Raw genomic sequence first — 24,564 nt, 5'->3', positions numbered from 1 at the left:
TAAAGTTCAAGGAAATACCTCAGTTCTTTCCACGCTAAAGTTAAAATTCTCCCCTAGTCAAATGTTTTGATAATGTAAAAATATGGTAATGAGGTAGTTAAGATGACCTAAAATTGTTTTTTTTTCAAAGATGTGAGCAAGTAGGACTTCTAAAAACAAAATCTTTAAGTCCAACCACAAGTTTAATTGTCATGGTAACTAATAGATTTTTGGAAATTTGAACTATCTTCATGTTTTGCTTGAGTTCTATAGAAGTAGTACCCCCACCCCCTCACCCTGCACCCTAGGATAGACACAATCTGGTCAGTGGGAACATTAGGAAATTTGATTTATACACAAGGACATTGTAAACGTAATTTTTATTTACCAGATGTAATTGTTGTCTTGGATGCTTACTGTTGAATAAGCTCACCCTTTCTAGTTCTTTCTGAACTCTGGCCTCGATGATTCAATGCAGATGTTCTGGCCCAAACTCCTCTGCAAGCTGACTGATTCAAACTGGCTTCTCTTCGCCTCTTTCTGAATTGCTCCACTTGGAAAAAGTGCCTCTGAATTCTACGCCTTGAACTGGGCTGACTGCGGGAACTGAACAATACTGAATAGAACTACATGAATTCAACTGAACTCCACTGCATTGCCTGAACTCAACAGAACTCCCCTCACTGAACTGCCTTCCACGCTACCCACTCTGCACTGCCTTTCTGTCCTGTCCTTGTGAGAATTGGGCATATCTTATTCTGTCATATCTTTCTCTGATTCATCACTTTATCTGCCTCTCAGTTAGACATCACTCTCAAACATGGCTGCTTTCTTCTATAAACTAACTTTACCTTAGTTGTTAGGGATTAAAGTTGTGTACTAAGGACATGTCTGCATTTCAGCTAGAGGGATTAAAGGTGTGTATCATTTCAGCAGAATCACAAAGACCTCGAAGTTCTTTGTACGTGATCCTTTGCCAGAGTAGCCACATTGCTGAATTACAATTCCTCTACATCTTCCCTCTTTCTGTTTAAGCCAACAATTGTATGCAGTTTTAACTATTACAAAAGAGGTTTCACAAATAGTTGTTCTGATTCATCATGTCTAGTAGTTCTTCTGGGTTGTGGTTTAAATACCATGCTATTCCCCAAAGTTCATGTTGCCAGGCTGTCAACATTGAGAGGTGGCTGAGACCTAAACTAGGCACAGAAATAAAAACCTAGAATCCTAATTCCTCAGGATGCTGAGGCAGGTGGATCCTGAGTTTAGCATGTTTCTGTTAATGAGCTCCACTGTGTTACTTAGGATATTTTGAGTTTATGTAACAGAATACCCAACTCAATCCTATTTAAAAACAAGGAAATATACATACTTATCTACTTCTGAAGCAGTCACCATGGACTTCATGTTGGGTTGATTAGCACCATAATATGTTGATCATTGCTCCAGCCTCTTCCTTGGCTTCTTGTTTGCATTTCATACCAGCAGTTTCACCCCAAGCTGGTTCCTCTTATCCATCTCGTTTACTCTCTTGCTCATGTGCAGCTTGAAAGTCTCTTGAGTGTCTCTCCCAAAACAGAGAAGAGCCGTTTGTTCTGTTCCTTTGATTAACATTAGAGAAATAATTGTTGGCAAGGGAGGTATCTGTATAGTCAAACTATCTAGACCTGGCCCAAGACTGTAGCTGGTTCTTCGAGTTATCTTCTAAATGGGGAAGAAGTTGTATAGAGTCCATCACAGTGTCTGCAAAGGCAACAGATGGATGTTTCTAAAACTATCCACCTATGAAATGACACTTAACTCTGAAAATTACAACCTATTGGTATGGCCATTGTTGATCACAGTCTGAAAGAGGAAGATACCAATGATACAAGGGAAATCAAGGTCCCCTTTGGGGATTCTCAGTCTCAATAAAAGAATTTAAAAATGAACTCAAATAGAAGCTCAAGTACAATTTTATTAAAAAGGAAAACTGCAGGACTGGTAAGCTGTAAAAGCTCAATTGTTAAAAGAGGAAAGAAAGAGAGAGAGAGAGAGAGAGAGAGAGAGAGAGAGAGAGAGAGAGAAAGAAAGAAAAAAGAGAAGAAAGAAAGAGCTGTATTAGTTAAACTGGCATGAAGTCAGACAAGGCAGGCAAGCAGCTGTGTATTGAGGAGAGATGCTTTCGAACAGTGGTTCTCAATCTCCCTAGTGCTGGCTGTGACCCTTTATTACAGTTCCTTATGTTGTGGTGACCTGCACCATAAAATTATTTTCTGTGCTACTTCATGATTATAATTGTATGAATTATTCTGTAAATATCTGTGATTTCCAGTGGTCTTAGGTGACCCTCATTTGACCCCCAAAGGTGTTGAGATGCACAGATTGAGAAACCAGTGGAGGAAGCATGCAGTCTGAAATGCTGGGGAAAACTCACAGTGTTAAGGAAAGCATGCTAAGGAGAGAAGAGGCGAACACACTTCTCTGATCAGTTCAGAAGAGTGAAGAGACTTAACACGTTACGTGGCTGTGCCCCATAAGGTTCTGCATTGGGGCAGGGGTTCTGGGAAAGAGCATAAAGCAATAAAATCACATATATGACAACATGAATGAATCTCAAAGTAAGTCTTTTGAGTAAAATCTATAATAAAAATAGTAGATGAGTGGTGGCCTAGTAGAGCCTACGGAGGGATGGCAAGCAGAAAACAGGGCGTAGGGATTGTTGGTGTCCTGTGGCCGTTATCTGAACTGTATTGATGGCTTTGGAGGCATATACTTATCAAATTTAATGAAATGGGTCTTATAAAAGAACTAATTCTGCCTATCTCATTAACATGGCTTGAGGAGTTCTAGGATGGACCCTGAGCAAACGTGATTGAACCCCAACCCCACCAGCATGGTTGATCTCCACCCAGGCCGTAGACCTCACTCTCTTGATCGGGAGGTTTTCTCACCAAGATCCCACAAAGTTCAATGTCTTGCCCAAGTCTACACATGAAGGAAATCACCAAAGATTTGATCACTTCACTCTGATTTCATAAAGTCTCGTATTATCTCCCTCAGCCAATCTTAAGTTACACATTTGAGGAAATTTTCAGATACTACTCCACTCCAGACATTTCTGGAAAAAAAAAGTCATGTGAACTCTTCCCGAAAAGTATTTAAAAATTATGTTTCTTAATGTATTAGGAATGGATTGCTTTGAAAAAGAAGAGATTCCCTATCCACCTCTCCTACCTAGCAAGGAGGATCTCCAGCAGATCACTATAATCCCACACGCTGAGTGGGAAAGGATCCGGGATAGCCTCAACAGGTTGACAAGAGAAGCAGCGGTCCTTCGTGCAGAAAGAGCAGCAAAGAAAAAAATGCATGTGAAATCCCAAGAGTTGGTAAAACACTGGACTAACACATACGCAGTAAGTCCCAACCTTCTAGAACTCACATGCTTTGAACAGTAACTGCTGCTTCTTTTATAAGTGCCTTATACCTTGTATAGATCAATTTTTTAAAAGATTTATTTACTTATTATATGTAAGTACACTGTATCTGTCTTCAGACACTCCAGAAGAGGGAGTCAGATCTTGTTATGGATGGTTATGAGCCACCATGTAGTTGCTGGGATTTGAACTCCAGACCTTTGAAAGAGCAGTCGGGTGCTCTTACCCACTGAGCCATCTCACCAGCCCTGTATAGATCATTTTATGTTCAAAGTGTCATAAATGCAATGACACACCCTTTTAAGATCTTTAAGTAACATACCATAAATGACTCAGTTAAGGCGAACATTTTGTTAAAATTTTGGCATGTACATACTTCCAAAGCCATCATTACAGTTAAGATAACAAACGTACTCATCACCTGAAAGCTTAGCTTCTTGTGACCTCTCCTTAGAAATGAGTAGGTCACCACTATTATTGACTACAGGGTTTATTCTCCCCCTTTGAGTGTTATATACACTCTTTGTATTGCTGAGTAATAGTTCAGTGTTTGGTACACTACAGTTTATTTAACTGCTCACTTGATGGTATGACATCAACCAACATCTGGGTTGTTTCCATCTTTTGACTGCTATAAATATAGCTGCTGTGAACATTCGTGTAAGTCTGTCTATGGACATATATCCCATTGCTCTTAAATAGAGTAGATATTTTGACATGAATATGTATAGTGAAATCATAATCACTGTATATATAACTTTGTAAGTGGGTTAAAAGGTGGCTGGAGAGATGGCTCAACAGTGATCGTAGCTCTTCCAATGGATTTACATTCAGTTTTCAGGACTCATATTGAGCAGCTCACAATCACCTGTAACGCCAGCTCCAGGAGATCTGACACCTTCTTCTGTCCTCTTGAGATACCTGCGCATGTGTACACACACACACACACACACACACGAAATTATAAATCTTTAAAAAATTAACTTTGTAAGAAATTACCAAACTATTTCACAAAGCAATTGTGATTTTTATATTCCCCCTCCTTGAGTTCTGTTGCTTCTGTCTTCTCATCAATAGTTAGGATGGTTAGTCTTTCTCATTGTAGACATTGTAATGGGTGTGTGTTTTTCCATATGGCGTGAATTTGAGTTTTCCTACTTACAAATGTTAAATATTTTAAATATACTATTTACTGTATATACTGTATATCCATGTATCCTGCACATGTGGAGGTCAGAGGGCACCTTGTGGGAGTCCTGTCTCTCTCCACCATGTAGGCTCTTGGAATCTAACTCCTGTTGCCCGTCTTGGTGGCAGTGCTCTTGGTGACAGTGCTTTTAAGCAGCTGTTCGAGTTAGCATTAGCGTGTCTGTGAGGGATTGTTTGGACTGAAAGCTGATGTCGGAGGGCCCAGCTGACTGTATGCGTGGCACCATCCCTAGGCAGGTGGTCCTGGACTGTAGAAGGAAGCATGGCCCCTGAACTTGAGCCTAAAGAAGCCAAGGGGTAAGCCAGCGAGTGGGGTTCCTCCATAATGTCTGCTTCAGGTTGCTACTTTGAGTTCCCGTCAAAACTTCCCACAGCTATGGATTGTTATCTTAAAGTATAAAGCAAATAAATCCTTTCCTAAAGAGTTTTTAGTCTCAGCAATGGAAAGGAGACGAGACTGTTGGCTAAGCATCTTTGGATGAACTTGCTTTTCACCTCTTCAAAAGTGTGGTGGCACATCCTTATGAGCCAAGTACTCAGGAAGCCCAGAGAGACCCTGGGTTCAAGGCCAACCTGGACTACATAGTGAGTTCAAGATCAATCTGGTCAACATATTAAGACCTTTCTCAAAAAACAAAACAACACACACACACACACACACACAAAGAAAGAAAGAAAAAGAAAAGAAAAGAAAAGAAAAAAGAAGAGAAAAGAAAAGAGAAGAGAAGAAAAGAAAAGAAGGAAAAGAAAAGTTAATATAACAACAACAACAAAAGAACTGTAACAGAAACAGGGCTAGGGATGTAGAGCAGCTGGTAGAATGCCTGTAGCATTCAGGGAACCCTGGACTCGGTCTGTAATGCCATTTAAAGCAAGGCATGGCGGTTCATAACTATAATCCCAACATTTGGAGATGGCAAAAGGAGAATAAAAAGTTCAAGGTTATCTTTGACTATGCAATGAGTTTAAGGCTAGCCCAAACTCTATGATACCCTGTCTCAGGAAGACGTCTATATTTGAAAGTATTTCCTCTTAGTGTATATCTTGAATTATTATTTACTTATCTTGTCTTTTAAAAGACAAAGTTTTTTTTCTTTTAAAGATTTCTTTATATCTTCCACAGTGACCTCTGTCTTAGGGTTTCTGTTGCTGTGAAGACACTCTATGATTACAGCAACTCTTATAAAGGAAAATATTTAATTGGGGCTGGCTTACAGTTTCAGAGATTTAGTCCATTATCAAACATGGTATCTTGCAGGCAGACACGGTGCTGGAGAAGGAGCTGAGAGTTCTACATCAGGACCTACAGCCAGCAGAAGGAGACTATGTGTCACATTAGGTGTAGCTTGAGCATATAAAACCTCAAAACCTGCTCTCACAGTGACACACTTCTTCCACAAAGGTCACACCTCCTAATAGTGTCACTCCCTATGGGCCAAGCATTTAAACACATGACCCTTTGGGGGCCATTCCTCTTCAAACCACCTCAACCCCAAACTCAGTCTCAAGTGATCCTCTTGCCTCTGCTTCTGTCTTCAGAGTAACTGGAGTTACAAGTAGACACCACAATGACGGCTCAATCGAAAAAAAAAATTTTTTTAACTAGATATTTTCTTTATTTACATTTTAAATGTTATCCCCTTTCCTGGTTTCCCCTCCAAAAAGCCCCTATCCCCTCTCCCCTCCCCCTGCACACCAACCCACCCACTCTCGCTTCCTGGTCCTGGCATTCCCCTACACTGGGGCATTGAGCCTTCATAGGATCAAGGGCCTCTCCTCCCATTGACGACTGACAAGGACATCCTCTGCTACATATGCAGCTGGAGCCATGGGTCCCACCATGTATACTCTCTGGTTGGTGGTTTAGTGCCTGGGAGCTCTGGGGGTACTGGTTGGTTCATATTGTTGTTCCTCCTATGCGGCTGCAAACCCCTTCAGTTCCTTGGGTCCTTTCTCTAGCTCCTCCACTGGGGACCCTGTGCTCAGTCCAATGGATGGCTGTGAGTCCACTTCTGTATTTGTCAGGCACTGGCAGAGCCTCTCAGGAGACAGCTATATCAGGCTCCTGTCAGCGAGCACTTGTTGGCATCCACAATAGTGTCTGGGTTTGGTGGTTGTATATGGGATGGATCCCCAGGTGGGGCAGCCTCTGGATGGCCTTTCCTTAAGTCTCTGCTCCATACTTTGTCTCTGTAACTCCTCCCATGGGATTTTTGTTCTCCCTTCTAAGAAGAACCAAAGCACCCACACTTTGCTCTTCCTTTTTCTTGAGCTTCATGTGGTCTGTGAATTGTATCTTAGGTATTCCGAGCTTCTGGGCTAACATCCACCCATCAGTGAGCACACACCATGTGTGTTCCTCTGCGACTGAGTACCTCACTCAGGATGATACTCTTCAGTTCCATCCATCTGCCTAAGAATTTCATGAATTCATTGTTTTTAATAACTCCATTGTGTTAATTGCCATATTTTCTGCATCTATTCCTCTGTTGAGGGACATCTGGGTTCTTTCCAGCTTCTGGTTATTATAAATAAGGCTGCTATGAACATAGCATGTGTTCTTATTACATGTTGAAGCATCTTCTGGCTATATGCCCAGGAGTGGTATTGCTGGGTCCCTGGGTAGTACTATGTCAAATTTTCTGAGGTACTGCCAGACTGATTTCCAGAGTGGTTGCACCAGCCTACAATCCCACCAGTAGTGGAGGAGTGCTCAATAGAAAAGTTTTTAATCTTCGTGAAGTCTTAGGATTGGAACAAGAAATTCATTACGTACCCCATCAATAGTTTTGGATTTCGAATCATGTAAATGTATTACCCATCTAAAAATTAAATTAAAAATTAGTTCAGTGCTGGAGAGATGGCTAAGTGGTTAAGAGCACCGACGGCCCTTCCAGAAGATCTGGGTTTGATTTCCAGCACATACATGAGAGTTCACAATGTTCAGTCCCAGGACGTCCAACACTCTCTTCTGGCCCCCTCAGGTACCAGGCAAGCATGTGGTGCACAGGCATGCATACAGGCAAAACAGCCATGCACATAAACTAACTAACCACTATTTAAAAATTAATACAAAGTGTATGTTCATGTTTCCTAATGAATTATGCAAACAATAAAAATTCATAATGAAATTTAAGTGATCATGGATGGATATTAAATTATGGGTCAGTTCATTGAAAAACAAAAACAAAAAAATTGCTTTTGTGTTGGGGTTTGACCACATGGCCCTGGGTTTGATCCCCAACACTGAAAAGGAGAGAGAGAGAGATATTATTTTGTCTTTTCACAGGGAATGAAAGAACAGAAACTTAAAGCCAAGCAAAAGCGTGATGAAGAGATTGAGGCTGAAAGAAAAATTCTTGATCTGGAGGAAGAAATATATAAAGAAGGAGAAAGAAAGAAGGCCATCGAAAGTGCTAAGCAGTGTCAGTTTTACCAGACAGAGAGAGTGAAACACTTTCACGTACTATCTGCTTCTCTTCTATTTATATAAATGTATATTTAACATGCATAGTTAACAGTTTTCCCTATAGAATTTTATATAGCTTTCTTAAAATAGTGTGATTTTTTTTTGTAGTCAGGACTTCTTCTCAGTAGAGTTATGAAAGAGCGTGATGTCCAGATTCAGTACAAAAAGAATGCAGTGAAATCAGATAAAAAATGGGAGGAACAAGTGAAGCTCAACGATGAAAAAGCTCTTAAAGAAGACCAAGAGAAAGAAGAAAAACGGCGCAGAGAAAGAGTAGCTCTTTCCAAGGATCATCTGAAACAGTGCGTATGCATCAGTGAGCACGCATGTGTCTTTCTCATAACAGACACAGCTTTCCTCTGATTTTCAAGCCAATGTGTGCTAAAAACATGGTAGAAAAATTTTTAAAAAATTAAAACTCATTATTAGAGATAACTGTGGTGATACATTCGTAACCATTGATATACATTCATAGCACTGGGGAGGCTGCAGAAGGGAAATCAAGAATTGGAGGTCAGTCTGGTCTACATAATAAGACCCTATCTCAAAAACCAAAACATAGGCCATTGAGGTGTCTCAGTGGGTAAAGGCAGCTGTCACACAAGCCTAACATGAGTTCAGTCCCTGGAAGGAAGGAGCTAACTCACAAAATTGCCCTCTGACCTTCACAAGTGCACAACTCCACATTCATCACACAGGTCCATACACATATGTACACATGTCCCTAAGTGGTTAAGAGCTGGCTGGGTTTGATTCCCACTGCCCACATGGTTGCTCACAAGCATCGGTAGCTTCATTTTCAGAGGATCCAACACCTTCTTCTGCCTTCCATGGATATGTGGTATACATATATACATGCAGGCAGAACATTAGAACATTCATACTATAAAATAAGTAAACATTTAAACAGTGTACTTACCAGATACTACCCAGGAATTGCCTTGTGATGGTGTGAAATATGTCTACATGTTCTTTAGCTTTTCTTCAAAAGGATAGAGCTTAATTTGTTTCTACTGTCTGGAGGACAGGCTTCATGGCCATTGACCAGAATGTGATAGAGTGGTTGTGACATTTCAGATTAGGATATTAAAGATATCTGGCTTCTTCCTTGCTTATCCCTCACGAAGCTTACTAGGGAACCCAACTTCCATCTTGCAAGATACTAAATCAGGTCTATGGGAAGGACCGGGGTCAGAAGGCAGAAGTGTGTGACTGGGTTTTCTAGCCTTAGTCAAGCCTTGACCCCACTACCGCCCCAGCTGACGGCTTGCCTGCAATCTCTTCAGAGCTACCTGTCTGAGCCCCTCCTCATCCTGCTGGTTAGGAATTCACAAGATAAAGGTGTTGATTGTTTTAAACCACCATATTTTGAGGTATTCAGCAATCAGTTATTAAAACTTCTGGCCCCACACCTGGAAATGTTTGGCATATACCAACATTGTAAACAGTGCCCAGGCACCAGCCGCAGGCAGGCTAATCTCCTTTGGAGCTGTGTCTAGTACAAGAGTCTGCCCCATGCTAGCATCCTGAAGACGAGGCAAATAAGGAACTGCAGAGACACAGTTCTCCAAATAGAGCGATTTTAGCCAAGAAATTAAAATACCTATTCAAAGACAGTCAAGTATCTATGATGATACGTGTTTCTCGTTCCTTCTGCAGGTAGTTAATTTCTGTAGGAAGAGCTTCACAGAGCCTGCTTAAGGAGATTTTACTGCTGGACTTGGTGGTACACACCTTTCATCCTCAGTGTTTGAGAGGCAGAGGTAGTAAGATCCCTGAGTTTGAGGCCAGCCTGGACTACATAGAGAGTTCCAGGCCAGCCAAGGCTACATAGTAAGACCTGTGTTACATTTTTTTGACTGATTACTTTTGTATCCTATTGGCTCTGCAGCACTCTCCCCTGGTTAAGTTCCTTTACGAGAAGGGTAGAAAGAGTGAAGAGGGCCAAAGCCCATCTCATAGATCTCAACCACTCCTTTGAGCTCTAGTTTTACAAATCCAACTGCCTCCAACAGATCTCCATCACAGTCTCATTGGTACCTCAGAGATGATTATGAATTCCCTACCAGTGCAGTGGACTGCCCAGTGGCACCTATATCCACCCACTTCAAACCAGAAATCCCACTGTCTACCTTGACCCCTCATCTCCTTTATGTTCCACAACAAATCTATAAGCAATTTGTGGTCATTTGTTTTACTCCAAAAGAAAGTCTTGAATTTATAGCCATCATCTCAGGCCCAGATGCTCTCATCTCCTGCGCGGAATATTGCATCGGCTCCTAATAAACCCCACCCTCTCTTATTCCCTATTGCCTTTTCTATTCATCATCTATAATATTCCACTAAAATGAAAATCTATCCAATTATTCTAATAGTTTTGGTGCTGCAGTAGCTTTCCAGTCATTTAAAGTAAATTGAGGACGTGGCCCTGTGGAGTCTAACCTCATTTTATCTCAAGCTTCTCTCCTGCCACGTGTCCATTTCCTCAGTACCTGACTCATGCCCTTGCCTTCCAGGGCCTTGAGTACCTGCTAAGAACTTTCTGGCTTCAGTACTTCTCACTTACTGCTTTTTCTCTCTGCAGTTTACTTTCCTGTTATTTATCTGTGGTCTTTTTACCATCTCAGAGGCCGTGTGTATCTTGGTGCACAGCTCAGTCCAGAGAGAGCTGCATGACTCTGTTGTTACTCTTTCTTGTCTCTCTTCTTTCTCTCGTTTTCTTTCTTTATCTCTCTTTCTTTCCTCCTCCTTTTTTGTTTTTGCTTTGATTTTGATTTTGTTTTTGTTCTTTACGACGGGGCTTTTCTTTGTGTAGCCTGAGCTCACTTTGTAGATCAGGCTGGCCTCAAACTCACAGAGATCCACCTGCCTCTGCCTCCTGAGGGCTGGGATTAAAGGTGTGTGCACCACCACTGCCTGGCTGTCTCTAGCTTTCTTTATGACATATTGCAGTTTTTAGTTGCAGTTCCTAACTCTAATGTAAGTTCCTTGTTAGCTGTTTCATCACGGAAACATTGAAATCATTGAGGTATGACTTCAATAAATTGCTATTAGGAAATTGAATAAGGGGCTGAGAGGTACAGAGGGACTTGGGCCTCCAGCACAGGCAACTGCAAAGATGGCACTGTTCACCAAAATGAGACCACAAGGATCCACCTAAAAGAGGAAGGTGGTGAATTTGGCTTTGTACATGCTGAATGTAAGATGGCTGGGTAATTAATCTAGTACTGATGCTTCCTGGATTGTCTATAAGGACCAAACTTTCCTGCTGTGATAAAAATCTGTCTGTCTGTCTATCTATCTATCTATCTATCTATCTATCTATCTATCTATCTATCTATCTATCTTTAAAACAAGGTAGTCCTGGCTGATCTGGCATGAACTCCGTAGACCAGACTGACCTTGAATCACAGAGATCCTCCTGCCTCTGCCTTTTCCTCTGTCTGTGTGCTGAATTAAAGGCATGTATTACCACGCCCAGCCTCTCCATTGCTTTTATAAGACTATTGAAAGTATGGGTGAGCTTGAGAGAAGTTCGATCAGCACAACTTGGGACAGTGAGAGTGTGAACCCTCTTTAACACGGTTGGACTGTCAGCCATCATGCTATGTGCAGAGCACAGCAGAGGTGCTCTAGAGTGTGCTAGCCAATCTGGAAGACAAACATGTCTGTGCATCCACTGCCTGACTCATTCCTTGGATAGAAAGCAATTATGCATTCTGAGCATGGATGTGAGGGAAGCACCTGCTGTACCAGTAAAAAGGAGTGATGTTGTCATTGACTGGTAGCTGTCATAACAATTACATTTTTAATTACCTATCAGTAAAGATTTTTACCTTACTTGGGTAATTTGACTTAATGCAAATTTAGGATGTTCATGGAAATTTCAGGTCCTCTGGTTCAACAAATAAATAGAAACATTCGTATCTTATTTTCAACTCTCAGGTTTCGAGCAGACATCAGTCATCCACACCACCTCCCTCCTCCTGAGTCCTGGCCCTTTTCAACCCAATACACTGGGCAGACTTTAATCAACAAAAGCTGACTACATTACAAGGATGTTTGGTATTGTTGATGGTAAATCTTGAGTGTCAAGTTGATCAGAAAAAAAACCAAACCCTGTATTTGTTTGTGTGTATGTGTTTGTGAATACGACACGTGGTATATTCCTGTAAAGGCCAGAATAAGTCTGTGTGAATAAGACATGTGGTATATTTCCGTAAAGGCCAGAAGAGGGCACCAGAAGCTATTGTTACCTGAAGTTGTAGGCCTGATACAGAAGTTGTAGGCCTGTTACCATTCTTGTCTCTCCAGTCCTAAAGCTGCAACCTTTGGTATTTTGTTGTTCTGTCCTAAACTTAAAAGGACCAGCACAACCCTTGGTTTCTTTAGTTTCTCTTAGAGGGAGCACTCTAACTTCTAAGCTTCTTTACTTTTTGTCTGTGCTAAATTTCTTGGCCTACTTCCCTGTGTAGGCTTCTGTGGCTTAGCAGAAGGGAGTTTTTCTCTCCCTGATGCAAAAAGACTGCTGGAGAAAGTTGGCTTCGTTGCATGCATATGAAAGAGCAGCTCATTCTTTTAGCTGTCTGTTTAGATTGTTGACTTCTCCTGAGCCACCTGTTCAGAAGGAAAAACAATTAGAGGAGAACACAGACTGTGGGACGCAGGAATCTTGCTATGTGCTCAAGGGTGCCTGCCAGGTAAGGGACCCCAGGGATCAGAGTCTGCTAGGAAGTGCTGCTGCTCCTGGAGTGTGGGCAGTGAGTAGAGTAGAACCTTCCTGATCAGGGCTGTGCTGTGAGGCTGGCCTCCAGAGATCCCCGAAGAACCCACCCAGGAGCCCTGAGAATTGGCAAGTCTTTGGAGCTCACAACTTAGAAGCATTAGTAGCCAACTAGCAGGGAGCTATAGGAGGAATAGCAACCAGAGTGGCCCATTGGGTATGGAGCCCTCCTCTGTGGCTCTTTCTATCAAAACCAATCTCTTAGGGTTTTAGCTGTGCCCGCTGCACCATCAGCCTCTGGCTGGAGCCCACAAATGTCTTCATTCCTTCCTCTTACTCAGCTAAGTGTCCTTTCTAAAGAAAGGGAGCCCTTGAGCCTGCTGGCAGGTTTTTTGGTTTTTTTTTTGTTTTGTTTTGTTTTTGTTTTTGTTTTGTTTTGTTTTAAGGAACAAAATAGGCTTGAAGCCTGGCAAATGTGGGCAGCCTGGGTCGTTCAGATTGTTTCTGTCACTGCCACTTTGTGTCTTCCTTTCCCTATATCCTTCCTTAAGCTTCAGAGCACCTGGTTCTTTTTTCTAAGATATGACTTTTTTTTTTCCTTACTCTTGGTTACACTTTTGTTTTTTGCTTTAGAATAAAGGAACACAAAGAGGAAGAAGAAGCAAGAAAGAAAAGTGAAGAAAAAGATGCTGAGGAGATAAAGCGGCAGAATTTGCTGTATGAAATAGAGATGAAGAAAAACCTAAGCAAGAAACAGGAAGAGAGAGATGCAAGCAGGAAACTGTTCCTTGTAAGTTGGAAATGCCACCGTCAGGCAGTTACACAGCAGGTGCCTGTGATCTCATGTAGGAAAGAAAACAGGAAGATTCTTTAAAACTAAAGTTGTTAGGAATGAATGAGGTGATTTATGTATAACTTCTGTTGTGATAGCATAGGGATATCATCATTTATTTGATTTCATGGATTTTGTCTCTAACATTTTTAAACATTTGTATTTTTACTTTATGTGCATGGGTGTTTTGCCTGCATGTATGTATGGCTGTGCACCATATGTGTGTTGTGCTTGCAGAGGCCAGAAAGAGGGTGCTGGATCCCTTGGAACTGGAGTTACAGATGGCTGTGAACCTCCATGTGGGTGCTGGGGACTGACCCTGGGTCCTCTGGAGGAGCAGCCAGTGCTTTTAACCACTGAGTCATCTCTCCAGTCCCAGCGTTTTATATTGCAAAGTTAAAGCCTCAAGCACTGAGAGGTTGGAAAAGGAGAGGTACTCATTGCTTTGTCCCCTGTGCTTCCCAGTCTCTGACCACATGAGGCCTGGGACCTCAGGACCAGAAGGCTCAGCTACCCGACCTCCTTGAGCCATCTTGCCAGTCCCTGTATGTAGTTTTTATAATCGGGCTCCAAATGCTATCAGTGTGATTGTTAATTAGTTTTCAGGCATTATCTGCCCATTTGTCCAGGCTGTGGAGGGTCTGGCTTTCTCTTTGTAGTGTACTTCTCATCTCCTTACCCTTCCCACGGCATCACGCTGACATCCGCACCAGGACTGTGTAAATATTCGCCTCTGCAGACCCAAGCTCTGGGCCATGGCTCTTTCGTTACATGAACGTTCATTTTCATTTTTTTTTTAAGACAGAGTCTCCCTATGCAACCGTGACTGACCTCACATTTGTGATTCTCCTGCCTTAGTCCCCCAGCCACACAGACCACAGCTATGCATCTCTGTGCCTGGTATTACAAATGCTTGCTTGTCTACCTTGATTTTCATTTGCTTAGTGACTTTATTTTGACCTTTTTAAATTTTTATTTTGATCACTTGGCTTTTCCATATATTCAGTAAATTCTGCCAAATTATATATTGATGCTAATTTTCAATATTTGCCTGAATAGTAAGCAGTCCTCTATGTTGTTAGAACTTACCTATGGAGAGCCCTCCATGCCCTCTCCTTTGGGACTGCTTGTTTGCTAGGCCTGCCTGCTGCCCAGCTGTCATCCTGGGGCTTGCCTGGCCACTCTCTAGGACCGCTCCTCTTACTCCCGACTCTGATGTCTTCTGTTTCTTATTTACTCTCCCTCTTGATGAAGTATATCCTTGAGCATCTTTGCAATCAACGGTGTTTGGGAAGTTAGTAATTTCTGTTACTTTAAAAAGATATGTTCTAAAATCTCACATCACTGAGATTACAGTTTACTTAACCATTTCTGTATTACTGAATACTTGTAAATTATTTTCAATATGTTTTTTTGTTAATGTACATAAATCTTAACATGAACATTAACTGGATTACTGATTATTACTTTGAGATACATTTTTAGAAGAGAAATAACTGGGTGAGAAGCCATGACTACTTGACAGGCTTTTGGTAGATGTATTGAAAGGCACTTCAGTGACAATACATACTTATTTCCTTAAGGACAGTATGCATGATAAAAACATCATCCGAGCTGTAGAACAGCAGCAGCAAGAGGAGGAAGACGAAAAGATTAGAAAGTTTATCAAAGCCAAAAAACGTCTGATACAGATGAGGATGGACAAAGAAGCTGAAACACATAGGTAGGATTTAAAAATACTTTCAGACTTATTTATCTTATGAGTATGAATGTTTTGATTGTGTGCATGTAAGTGTACCACATCCGTGTGTTCACACTGCATTCCTTGAAATTGAAGTTGTGGGTTGTTGTAAGCCATCATGAGGGTGCTGAAATCTAACCTGGGTCCTCTGTAAGAGCAATAAGCATTCTTTACTGCTGAGCCATCTGTCTACCCCACAGGTAGGACTTTAACATAATATAGTCACCAAGGTGCTATCTGAGATCACATTCCAGTGACTCAGAAATTACACTATGATAGTTGTCTTTGGGAACTGAAGTCTCATAGATGACATTTAGTGACCTGATAGTTTCTGTTTGGGACATGGGTGTTGAGGTGTACCATGGAACATTCCAGAACTCTCTGGTAGATGGTTGAAAACACTGGCATGCTGTAGGAGAGGGAGCACTGATGTGGAGGAGGCTCTATGAGTCACTGGTCTATACTTTTCCTTTTCTCATTGCTGTAGCTGAGTACCTGACAAGAAACAACATAATGAAGGCAGAGTTTATCTAGGCTCACAGTTTCAGGTATATACATAGCCATATGTGGTGGAAAGGCATGGTGGCCAGAGCCTCTCACGGCTGTGGAGGCAGAAGCATGAGACTGTTCAGATCAACGTGGACCAGAAAGCGAGCGAGATCAGTGCTGGTTCACGGCTCAGTTCCTTTTCTCTTTTCCTCTCCTGTTCAGTCCACGACCCCAGCCCATACTTAGGATGGGACTTTCCCTCTCTGATAACCTCTCTGGAAATGCCACAACAGACGTGCCCCAGTATGGGCCTCACCACTGTCTTAGGTGTGTGTTTTTATTTTTATTTTTATTTTTTGAGGCAAGGTCTTTCTATATAACCCTGGCTATTCTTTTTGTTTGTTTGTTTGTTTGTTTTTCATTCAAGACGGGGTTTTTCTGTATAGCTCTGGCTGTCCTGGAACTTACTTGGTAGACCAGGCTGGCCTCAAACTCAGAAATCCACCTGCCTCTGCCTCCCAAGTGCAGGGATTAAAGGCGAGCACCACCACACCTGGCCTAACTCTGGCTATTCTTGAACTCACTATGTAGACCAGGTTGTCCTCAAACACACAGAGATCCACTTGCCTCTGCCTACCAAGTACTGGGATAAAAGGTGCCATTATGGCCCGAACTCCTAGATCTTTAGTAAGTATCTCCTTCCCATGGAAGATTTTCAAGAGTATCTCAATTAAAAGTTGCATCTTCTAGAGTAAAACCCAAAAATTAAAAGTAAAAAACAAAGAAAAATCACCCTTTAGTAGTAAACTTTCCAGTATTGCAGGAAACACCTGACTCTTCTGCCTAAAATGAGAGCAGTTTTATTTTGGCTCACAGACTTGGAGAGTTTTGGTTCATAGTCAGTGGGCATTGATGCTTTTGGAGTTACAGCAATGCAATACAGCAGGGTGGGCGTGCATGCTAGAGAGAACTGCTCACCCCATCTCTCAGGAGACAATGGTTCTTGAGAGGTGTGAACAGGTGGAGCCTAATTGAGAGAAGTAGAATACACTCTTGGGGCTGCATCCTTTGCCAGCCTTTCTTTTTCTTTTTTTAAAAATTTTAAAATTAGATTTATTAATTGTATATATAAGTGTTTTGCTTCCATGTCAGTCTGTGCACCACGTATGTACTTGGTGCCAGCAGAGGTCAGAAGAGGGCATTGGCTCCCCTGGATCTGGAGTTAGGGGTGGTTATAAGCTGGTCATGGGTGCTAGGAATCCAGCCTGGATCCTCGGAAGAGCAACAAGTGCTCTCAACTGGTGAGCCATCTCTCTCTACACACCTCTGCTCTTTCTTTATCCTTCTTCCTGGCTGCCATTTTCCAGTCCTGTTCTGCCATTCTCTTCCCTCCATGATCAACTGACACCTCTGAAAACATGAGTGGAGATAAACAATACCTCCTTTTAAGTTCTTAAACTAGGCATTCTGTTAAAGCACTGAGAAGACTCACACAAGGGTGGAAGTCTTTGACACATTTTTACTGTTAAGCTCTCAGTACCTAGAATAATATATGCAAATAGTTAAGTGTTCCATCTGTAAATGCATTTAGAACAGTGTTTTGAAATATTAAGTGAAGCACCTTTTCTACAAGTCTTCTGCATGGCTCTCTAGCATTCTCACGGCCTGTACCACCATCTGCATAGATACATGTATACATATATGCATATACATACCACTTCTTTCCCACTTCAGAATCTACTTTCTTTTCATCCAGGAATGCTGTCCTTTCCATGATTTTTCATACAAGACTTCACAAACTCACTTAATAAATTAGTGAATCTGCCATAACTAATTAAAATATTTCTGTTTAGTCTCCTTCTCTCATTGCTTTAATAAAATGTGCTTATTGTGTATGATGGTCCAGACATACTTGGCCCTGGACTAGAGAGAGAACTCATGCAGTCCTAGCCTCAGAAACATAATAATGTTAGGGCCAGGGACACATAAACAGATGAAATCAACACAGCTATGATTTGGTTCCAGGTGGGATTTGGTGAGAGGATGAATTATTTAGTATTTTGGTAACTTAGTTATCTCCAAGGTTTTATTTAAAGAAAGGATTTTTATAGTGTAAGTCTCAGTGTTAGAGCAAGTAGAACAGTCCAACAACGAATTCCAAAATATATTCTGGGCTGCACAAGCACATACTGCTGCACATGGTGGTGGGGCTAATCCCAGTCTGGGGAGGGGATGGGAATGAGTGGATCCTGAAGGATCTCCAGCAGCCACTGTGAGATTCAAAAGAAGAACAAAGCAAAGCTAGCAGATGGTGCATGTTTTTAATCCCAGCACTTGGAAAACAGAGACGCAAGAATCTCTGTAGATTTGAAGACAGCCTGCTTTATGCAGCAGTTCCAGGCTAGCCAAGGCTACATAGTGAAACCCTGTCTCAAAAAATGAAAATGCTGAGACCTATAGAGGAAGAATTGCAACACGAGCTTCTGGTCTTCACTTGTACCCACCCATATACTCATGAGCACATGCAGGCATATGTGAAAGTATCTCCAGTGTTGAAGAGAGTTTTAACAGCTTTTCTTAAATAAGTATACATGGGATTATATTGTACATATTGCTCACTTGGAAATTTTTAGTATACATGCTACTTTGTAGTTATGAAATTAATTTCCTTATTTATCTCAAGAATGAAATTTTTATAGCAAATTAATTTCTACTTGATATAACTATATATAAAGTGAACCACATATCTTTTTTTAGATGATTTTAAATTATTTCAGATTCCTTAATGAATGTATTATAACTCCATTACAGAGCTGTTCAGGTTGATTTGGCAAATGTGGTTGTTCTGTTACAGGCTAATGGAAGAACGGAGAGGAAGAATAAATAATTTCCTAAGTAAACTAATAAAAGAGAAACTTGATACTGAAGATTTGATTATTTCTAGAGATATTTCTGAAGCTGATGCTGAACTGGAGAAAAGAGAAAAAGAAAAACATGAAAAAAAACAAGCAGACTTGAAAGCAATTGCAGACTATAGAGCCTCTGTGGTAAAGAACTCACTTACAGAGCAGAGCTCTGAGATTTTCCTGCCATGGCTACTTCCTCTTTTCCTCTCTCAAAAAACTAACAGAGATGTGAAAAGTAGTACGTAAATTGTCTTCTTATAGTTTTGAAACAAATAATTTTAAACTTTTTTGTTTATAAACTTAATGATTTAAAAACATCCTTTCCAAAAAAAAAAAAAAAATCATCTAACACCAGCTAGGTGTGGTGGTGCACACCTTTAATCCCAGCACTGGGGAGGCAGAGACAGGCCGACCTTTTTGTTCAAGGCCAGTCTGGTCTACAGAGTGAGGTCCGGGACATCCAGGGCTATACAGAGAAACCGTGTGTCAAAAACCAAATTAATAAATCAATTAGTCAGTCAATCAGTCCTCCACTGAAAAGAACTAGACCCGAAGTCTATGCACCCCGATGAAGTCCTATACAGTTGGAAAGGCCATTAGAAGAGAGGATGTGGCACTTCACACTGGGCTCTAGCTACACTTTGTCTATTGAGTCTCTCTGCATGCTCTGGTCCTCCACCAACTGCCAATCCACGACAGTTAGACCTAGACACACCCTTGACTCTCTCTCCTTTCACACCCATGCTTACTCCTTGCATTGCCCGTCCTCCTTCCTAGTGTTTTTCTGTCCTCTCTCCTGCATGATACACTGTATCCACACGTACACTTGTTAGTGTAGCCACAGGTGTATACATTATTGGTTAGGTTCTGCATGAGGAGAGCTGTTTTTTCCTTTCTGGGATTGTGTGACCTCACTTAAAGTTATCCATTTTAAGTCTACCCAGTTTCTTGCACATATTCAGATTAGAGATTTCTTTAGAATATATACAACATATTTTTATTATCCATTCATCTGTTTAACTATGAAAAACTAGAGTTGATTTCAACTTTTTGTTATAATGAATAAAGCAGCTATAAGCATGGAGATATAAATATTTCTATGGAATTTTCTAAATATTTGCCCTGGGATGAATTAGCTGAGTCATATGGTCATTCAATTTTAACTTTTTAAGAAATCTCCAAGCAGGTCCCCACAGTGACTGTATCCCCCCCTCCCCCAGCAGCGACTAAGGCTTCCTTTCTCTCCACATCCTCTCCAACATTTGTTGTCAGATTTATTGATGATGGCCATTCTGACTGGGGTGAGGTGGTATCTCAAAGTCATTTTAATTTGCATTTCCCTGATGGCTAGGGATTTTATACACTTCTAAAAACAGTAATGTGCATTTATGTTTCTTTTTCTTTTTTTGAAAGTATCTATTCAGTTCATTTGCTTTTGTTGATTGGGCAATTTTGCTTCCTTGTTTATTTAATCTGCGATTTGTAAATTTGGGATATTAGCCCTTTGACAGAAGTATGTTAATGAACATTTTCTCCCTTTTAGGGTCTGTCTGGTTTTGTTTGTTTGTTTGTTTGTTTTTTGGTTTTTCCAGACAGGGTTTCTCTGTATAGCCCTGGCTGTCCTGGAACTCACTTTGTAGACCAGGCTGGCCTCAAACTCAGTAATCCACCTGCCTCTGCCTCCCAAGTGCTGGGATTAAAGGCATGCGTCACCACTGCCCGGGGTCTGTTTGTTAATTCTGCTGATTGTTTTCTTTGCTCTACAACTCCCTTGTCTTTTCAGGGAGTCCCCCTGTTGATTCTGGGGTTAGTTCCTATACTATTGGTATTCTATTCAAAAATCTCTTGCCTACCCCCAGTATATTGAAGAGTATTCCCTATGTTTCCATCTAGAAATTTAGTATTTTGGGCTTTCAGTTAAGATCTTTGATCCATTTTGAATTCATTTTTGTACAAAGTGAAAGATAATGTAATTAACTTTTCTGTAGGTAGAGACATGCTTTTGCTGGCACCATCTGTTGAATAGATTGTGTTTTTCCAACTGTATGATTTGCCTCCTTTGTCAAAACCTAGGTGGGCACAGATTTGTCATTTATCACTAGATCCTTTATTCTCTTCCACTGATCTACCTGTCCACTTTCATGCTTGCACCAGGCTCTGCTGCTATAACTCTGAGTATAAATAGAGGCTGGGTATTGTATGGTCTCCAGTGCTCTTGTTCCTTAGGATTGCTTTATCAATTCTTGGTCGTTTGTGGCCATATGAAAAATATACTTGTTTTGGTTTTTTAAACCTATGAAATATGACATTAGAATTTTGATAGATATTAAATTAAATCTGTTAGTTTATTTTTGCAGGATAGCCTTTTTCACAATATCAATTCTACTAAACCAAGAGCATAGGATGTCTTTCCATTGTGTAGTATCTTCTGTGGTTTCCTTTTTCAGTGACACAAAGCTTTTGTTGTAGATGTCTGTCAGTTCTTTATAACGCTAGATATATTCCTAAATACTTGTTTTTGGAGTTATTTTGAGTGGGACATTTTTTCTCTGAGAGCTGTATAATGAAGGCTATTGTTTTCTTTGTGTTGATTTTGTATTCTGCAACTTTTACTGTGTTTACTAGGTCCAAACATTTTCTAGTAGACTCAACAGAATCTTTTAAATAATCATGTCGACTACTAATCGGGGTAGTTTGACTTCTTCTGTTCCTATTTTTATTCATTTTGTACCTTTGTCTTGTCTAATTGCTGCAGCTAAGATCTCAAGCACCCGGTCAGATAGGAGAAGGGAGAATGGGCGTCCATGTCTCATTCCTGACGTTAGCGGAAGTGCTGTCGGCTTATCTCCACTTAGTATGTTGGCTATAGCGTTGTTTTGTATATCCTTCAGGATACTGAGCTATGTTCCTTCTATTCCTAAAGTCGCCAAACTTTTATCATGACGGCATGCTGGAATTTTTTAAATGCCTTTTCAGCATTAATTAAACTATGTAATTTCTATCCTTAAATTTATTTTCATAGTCTATTACACTTATTGATTTATATATGTTAAACCAGCCTCGCTTCTCTGGGATGAAGACCCATAATGTATAATTTAATGTCATAATGCATAATTTTCTTAATGTTTTGCTGAGGTTGGGTTGTAAGGATCTTACTGAGAATTTTTGCATCTCTGCTCATCAAAGAAATTAGTCTTTAGTTTCATTCTTTCATTCTTGTATTCCTTCTTCCCTTCCTTCCTTTCTTATTTTCTTTCTCTTCTTTCTTTCTTCCTTTTATAGTATCTTTACTTTGTTTTGGTGTCAGGATAATATTAGCTTTGAAGAAAAAATTTGATAGTGTTTCTTCACTTTCTATTTTATGAAATAAGATGAATTGGTCTAAGGTCATCATTGGAAAGTCAATAGAGCTCAGCAGTGAATCCAGCTAGTTTTAAACTTCTTTGAAGGAAGACTTTTAACAACAGCTTTAATCTCATTGCTTGTAATCAGTCTATTTAAGTTACATCTTCAGGGTTTTATTTTGGTATATGATATGCATTTAGAATTTCTTCTGGCTTATCCAGCTTTCCAGAGTATATACATTTTCATATTAATTTCTAATGATGTTCTGTATTTCATTGAAATTAGTTGTAATGACACCCTGTGTCTCGTTTATTAATTTGATCGCTCCCTTCTAAGGTCTGTCAGTTTGCATAACGTTTTCAAGGAACCAACTGTTTGATTGACTTTGTGTATTAATTAGTCTTTAAATCTGAATTTCATTAATTTATTTGATAATCTTTAGACTCAACAGAATCTTTTAAATAATCATGTCGACTACTAATCGGGGAATTAATACTTGCCATCTACTGTGTTTGGGACTGGACACTTGTTTTTTAAAAACTTGAGGTGCATCAATAAAGGATTTATTTGGTAGTTCTCAGGGGTTTTTGACACATGAGCACTTGTTGCTATAAACTTTCTTCTTATGACTCCCTTTGCTGCCTCCCAAAGGTTACCACTCATCTCTAGGAATTTTTAAATTTCCTCTCAGATTTCTTGGATAGCTTACTGTTCATTTAAAAATGTGTTGTTTAGTTTCCAAGTATTTTGTGGTTTCTATAGTTTATTGTTTATTTCTAGTTTTAACATCTTATGACTTGATAAGATACAAGGAATTGTCTCAGTTGTTTTTGCATTTGTTGGAACTTGACTTGTTTCCTTTGGGTAGATGTTGGAGAAAGTGCCCTGCTGAGACAGTGTGAACTCCTTTCTGTTGGGTGGAATATTCTGCATATGTCTATTAATCCACCTACGATATATTTTGTCTCTGAAGCTTCTTTCCTTGGAAGTTTGGAATTGCTCTCTAAGTATGAGAATGAAGTATTGAAGCCCCCGCTATTATTGTGTTAAGACTTAGGAGGGTTTTATGTTCTGATGTTTGTTATATGAAGGTAGGGGTTCCAATACTTGGAGCACAAAAATTTATACTTGTTATATATTTTTTTTTTAAAGATAGTATCTTTTTTAAAAATTTATTTACCTTTATTTTATGTGCATTGGTGTTTGCCTGCATGTATATCTATGTAAGGGTGTCAGATCTTGGAGTTACAATAGTTAACTGTCATTTGGGTGCTGGGATTTGAACCTAGGTCCTCTGGAAGAACAGTTAGTGCCTTACCAATGAGCCATCTCTCCAACCCCTGTTATATCTTCTTGATAATTTCTTTCTTTTATTAACATTAATGTTTTCCTTTATCTATTCTAATTATTTTTAAACAATTAAAAAAATATTTATTATGTATAAAATGTTCTGTTTGCATGTATGCCTGCATAGCCAGAAGAAGCTCCCAGATCTCATTATAGATGGCTGTGAGCCACTATGTGGTTGCTGGGAGTTGAACTCAGGACCTCTGGAAGGGCAGCCAGTGCTCTTAACCTCTGAGCCATCTCTCCAGCCCCTTCTACTTAGTTTTGGTATAGAGCTTGCCCTGTCTGATAGAATGATGGCTATGCCTGTTTGTTCACATTTTGTTTGTTAACTTTTGGTAATTTGTTTTCCATCCTTTGATATTAAGTTTTGAGGAATTTTTTTCCTAGCTAAGTGTGTTTCTTGGAGGCCATATACAGAGATCCGACTACCTCTCCCTCCTGAGTGCTGGGATTAAAGGCAAACACCACCACCACCACCACCCAGTGTTTATTCTTTTTTTTTAAAATCCAGTTTGAATATTTTTAGTGATGAGTTGTGGTCACTTACACTTAAGTATTTATCATAGAAAGGGGTTTGTTATTTTGCATAAACTTGTTAAGTGATATTCTGCTTTGCTAAATGGTTGGTATTTTCCTTTCTCCCACATTAAATATGAGGGTTTGCTGGGTTACAGTTCTGGGCATGGGTTTTTCTTTCCCATGTCTACTTTATCTGTAGTCAGGCTGCCTTTCATCTTTCTCCTGTGAAGTATTCCACTGAGAACTTTCTGCAGTGGCGGCTTGTTGTCATGAATTGCTTCAATTTGTCTTTGTCTTAAACCTTTGCCTGGCTCTTGTCATTGCTGATGAAGAGTCTAGAGTTGCCCCGGAGTTTGTGCCTTTGTGAGAGTTGATGTCTCCTCCTGCTGGTTTTAGGCGTCTTTACTCTGTATTTCTGACATAAAGAGTTTCTTCTGTGCTTGTGTCTTTGTGGAATTCGATATGCCTTCTGTTTAGATGCCTACTTTCTGTAAGTTTGGAAAGTTTTCTGCTATGATTTTATTAAATAGTCTGTCTATTGCTTTTTTTTTTTTTTTTTTTTTTTTTTTTTTTTTTTTTGTTTTTC

At 40.2% G+C, this 24,564-nt stretch overlaps 1 protein-coding gene across 3 annotated transcripts in view; it reads left to right on the top strand.

Annotated features, from left to right (window-relative positions):
- The window catches only part of Ccdc173 (coiled-coil domain containing 173), a 32,670-nt gene that overhangs the window by 373 nt on the left and 7,733 nt on the right, over positions 1 to 24,564 (top strand). The window contains exons 2-8 of one of the 3 annotated variants that reach the window (XM_029536454.1): positions 458 to 714; positions 3,148 to 3,374; positions 7,894 to 8,067; positions 8,182 to 8,375; positions 13,430 to 13,586; positions 15,212 to 15,351; positions 18,713 to 18,905. In XM_029536454.1, coding sequence (XP_029392314.1) covers positions 3,150 to 3,374; positions 7,894 to 8,067; positions 8,182 to 8,375; positions 13,430 to 13,586; positions 15,212 to 15,351; positions 18,713 to 18,905 — 1,083 coding nt within the window. In that variant the 5' untranslated portion in view covers positions 458 to 714; positions 3,148 to 3,149. The remainder of the gene's footprint in view (positions 1 to 457; positions 715 to 3,147; positions 3,375 to 7,893; positions 8,068 to 8,181; positions 8,376 to 13,429; positions 13,587 to 15,211; positions 15,352 to 18,712; positions 18,906 to 24,564) is intronic. The other 2 variants (XM_021194640.1, XM_029536455.1) reach the window with 2 other exon arrangements.

This window comes from Mus pahari, chromosome 3 (genome assembly GCF_900095145.1).
Source record: "Mus pahari chromosome 3, PAHARI_EIJ_v1.1, whole genome shotgun sequence".
Taxonomy (NCBI): domain Eukaryota; kingdom Metazoa; phylum Chordata; class Mammalia; order Rodentia; family Muridae; genus Mus; species Mus pahari.
The sequence above is the reverse complement of the archived record's forward strand: the minus strand, read 5'-3'. Positions and strand labels throughout refer to the sequence as shown.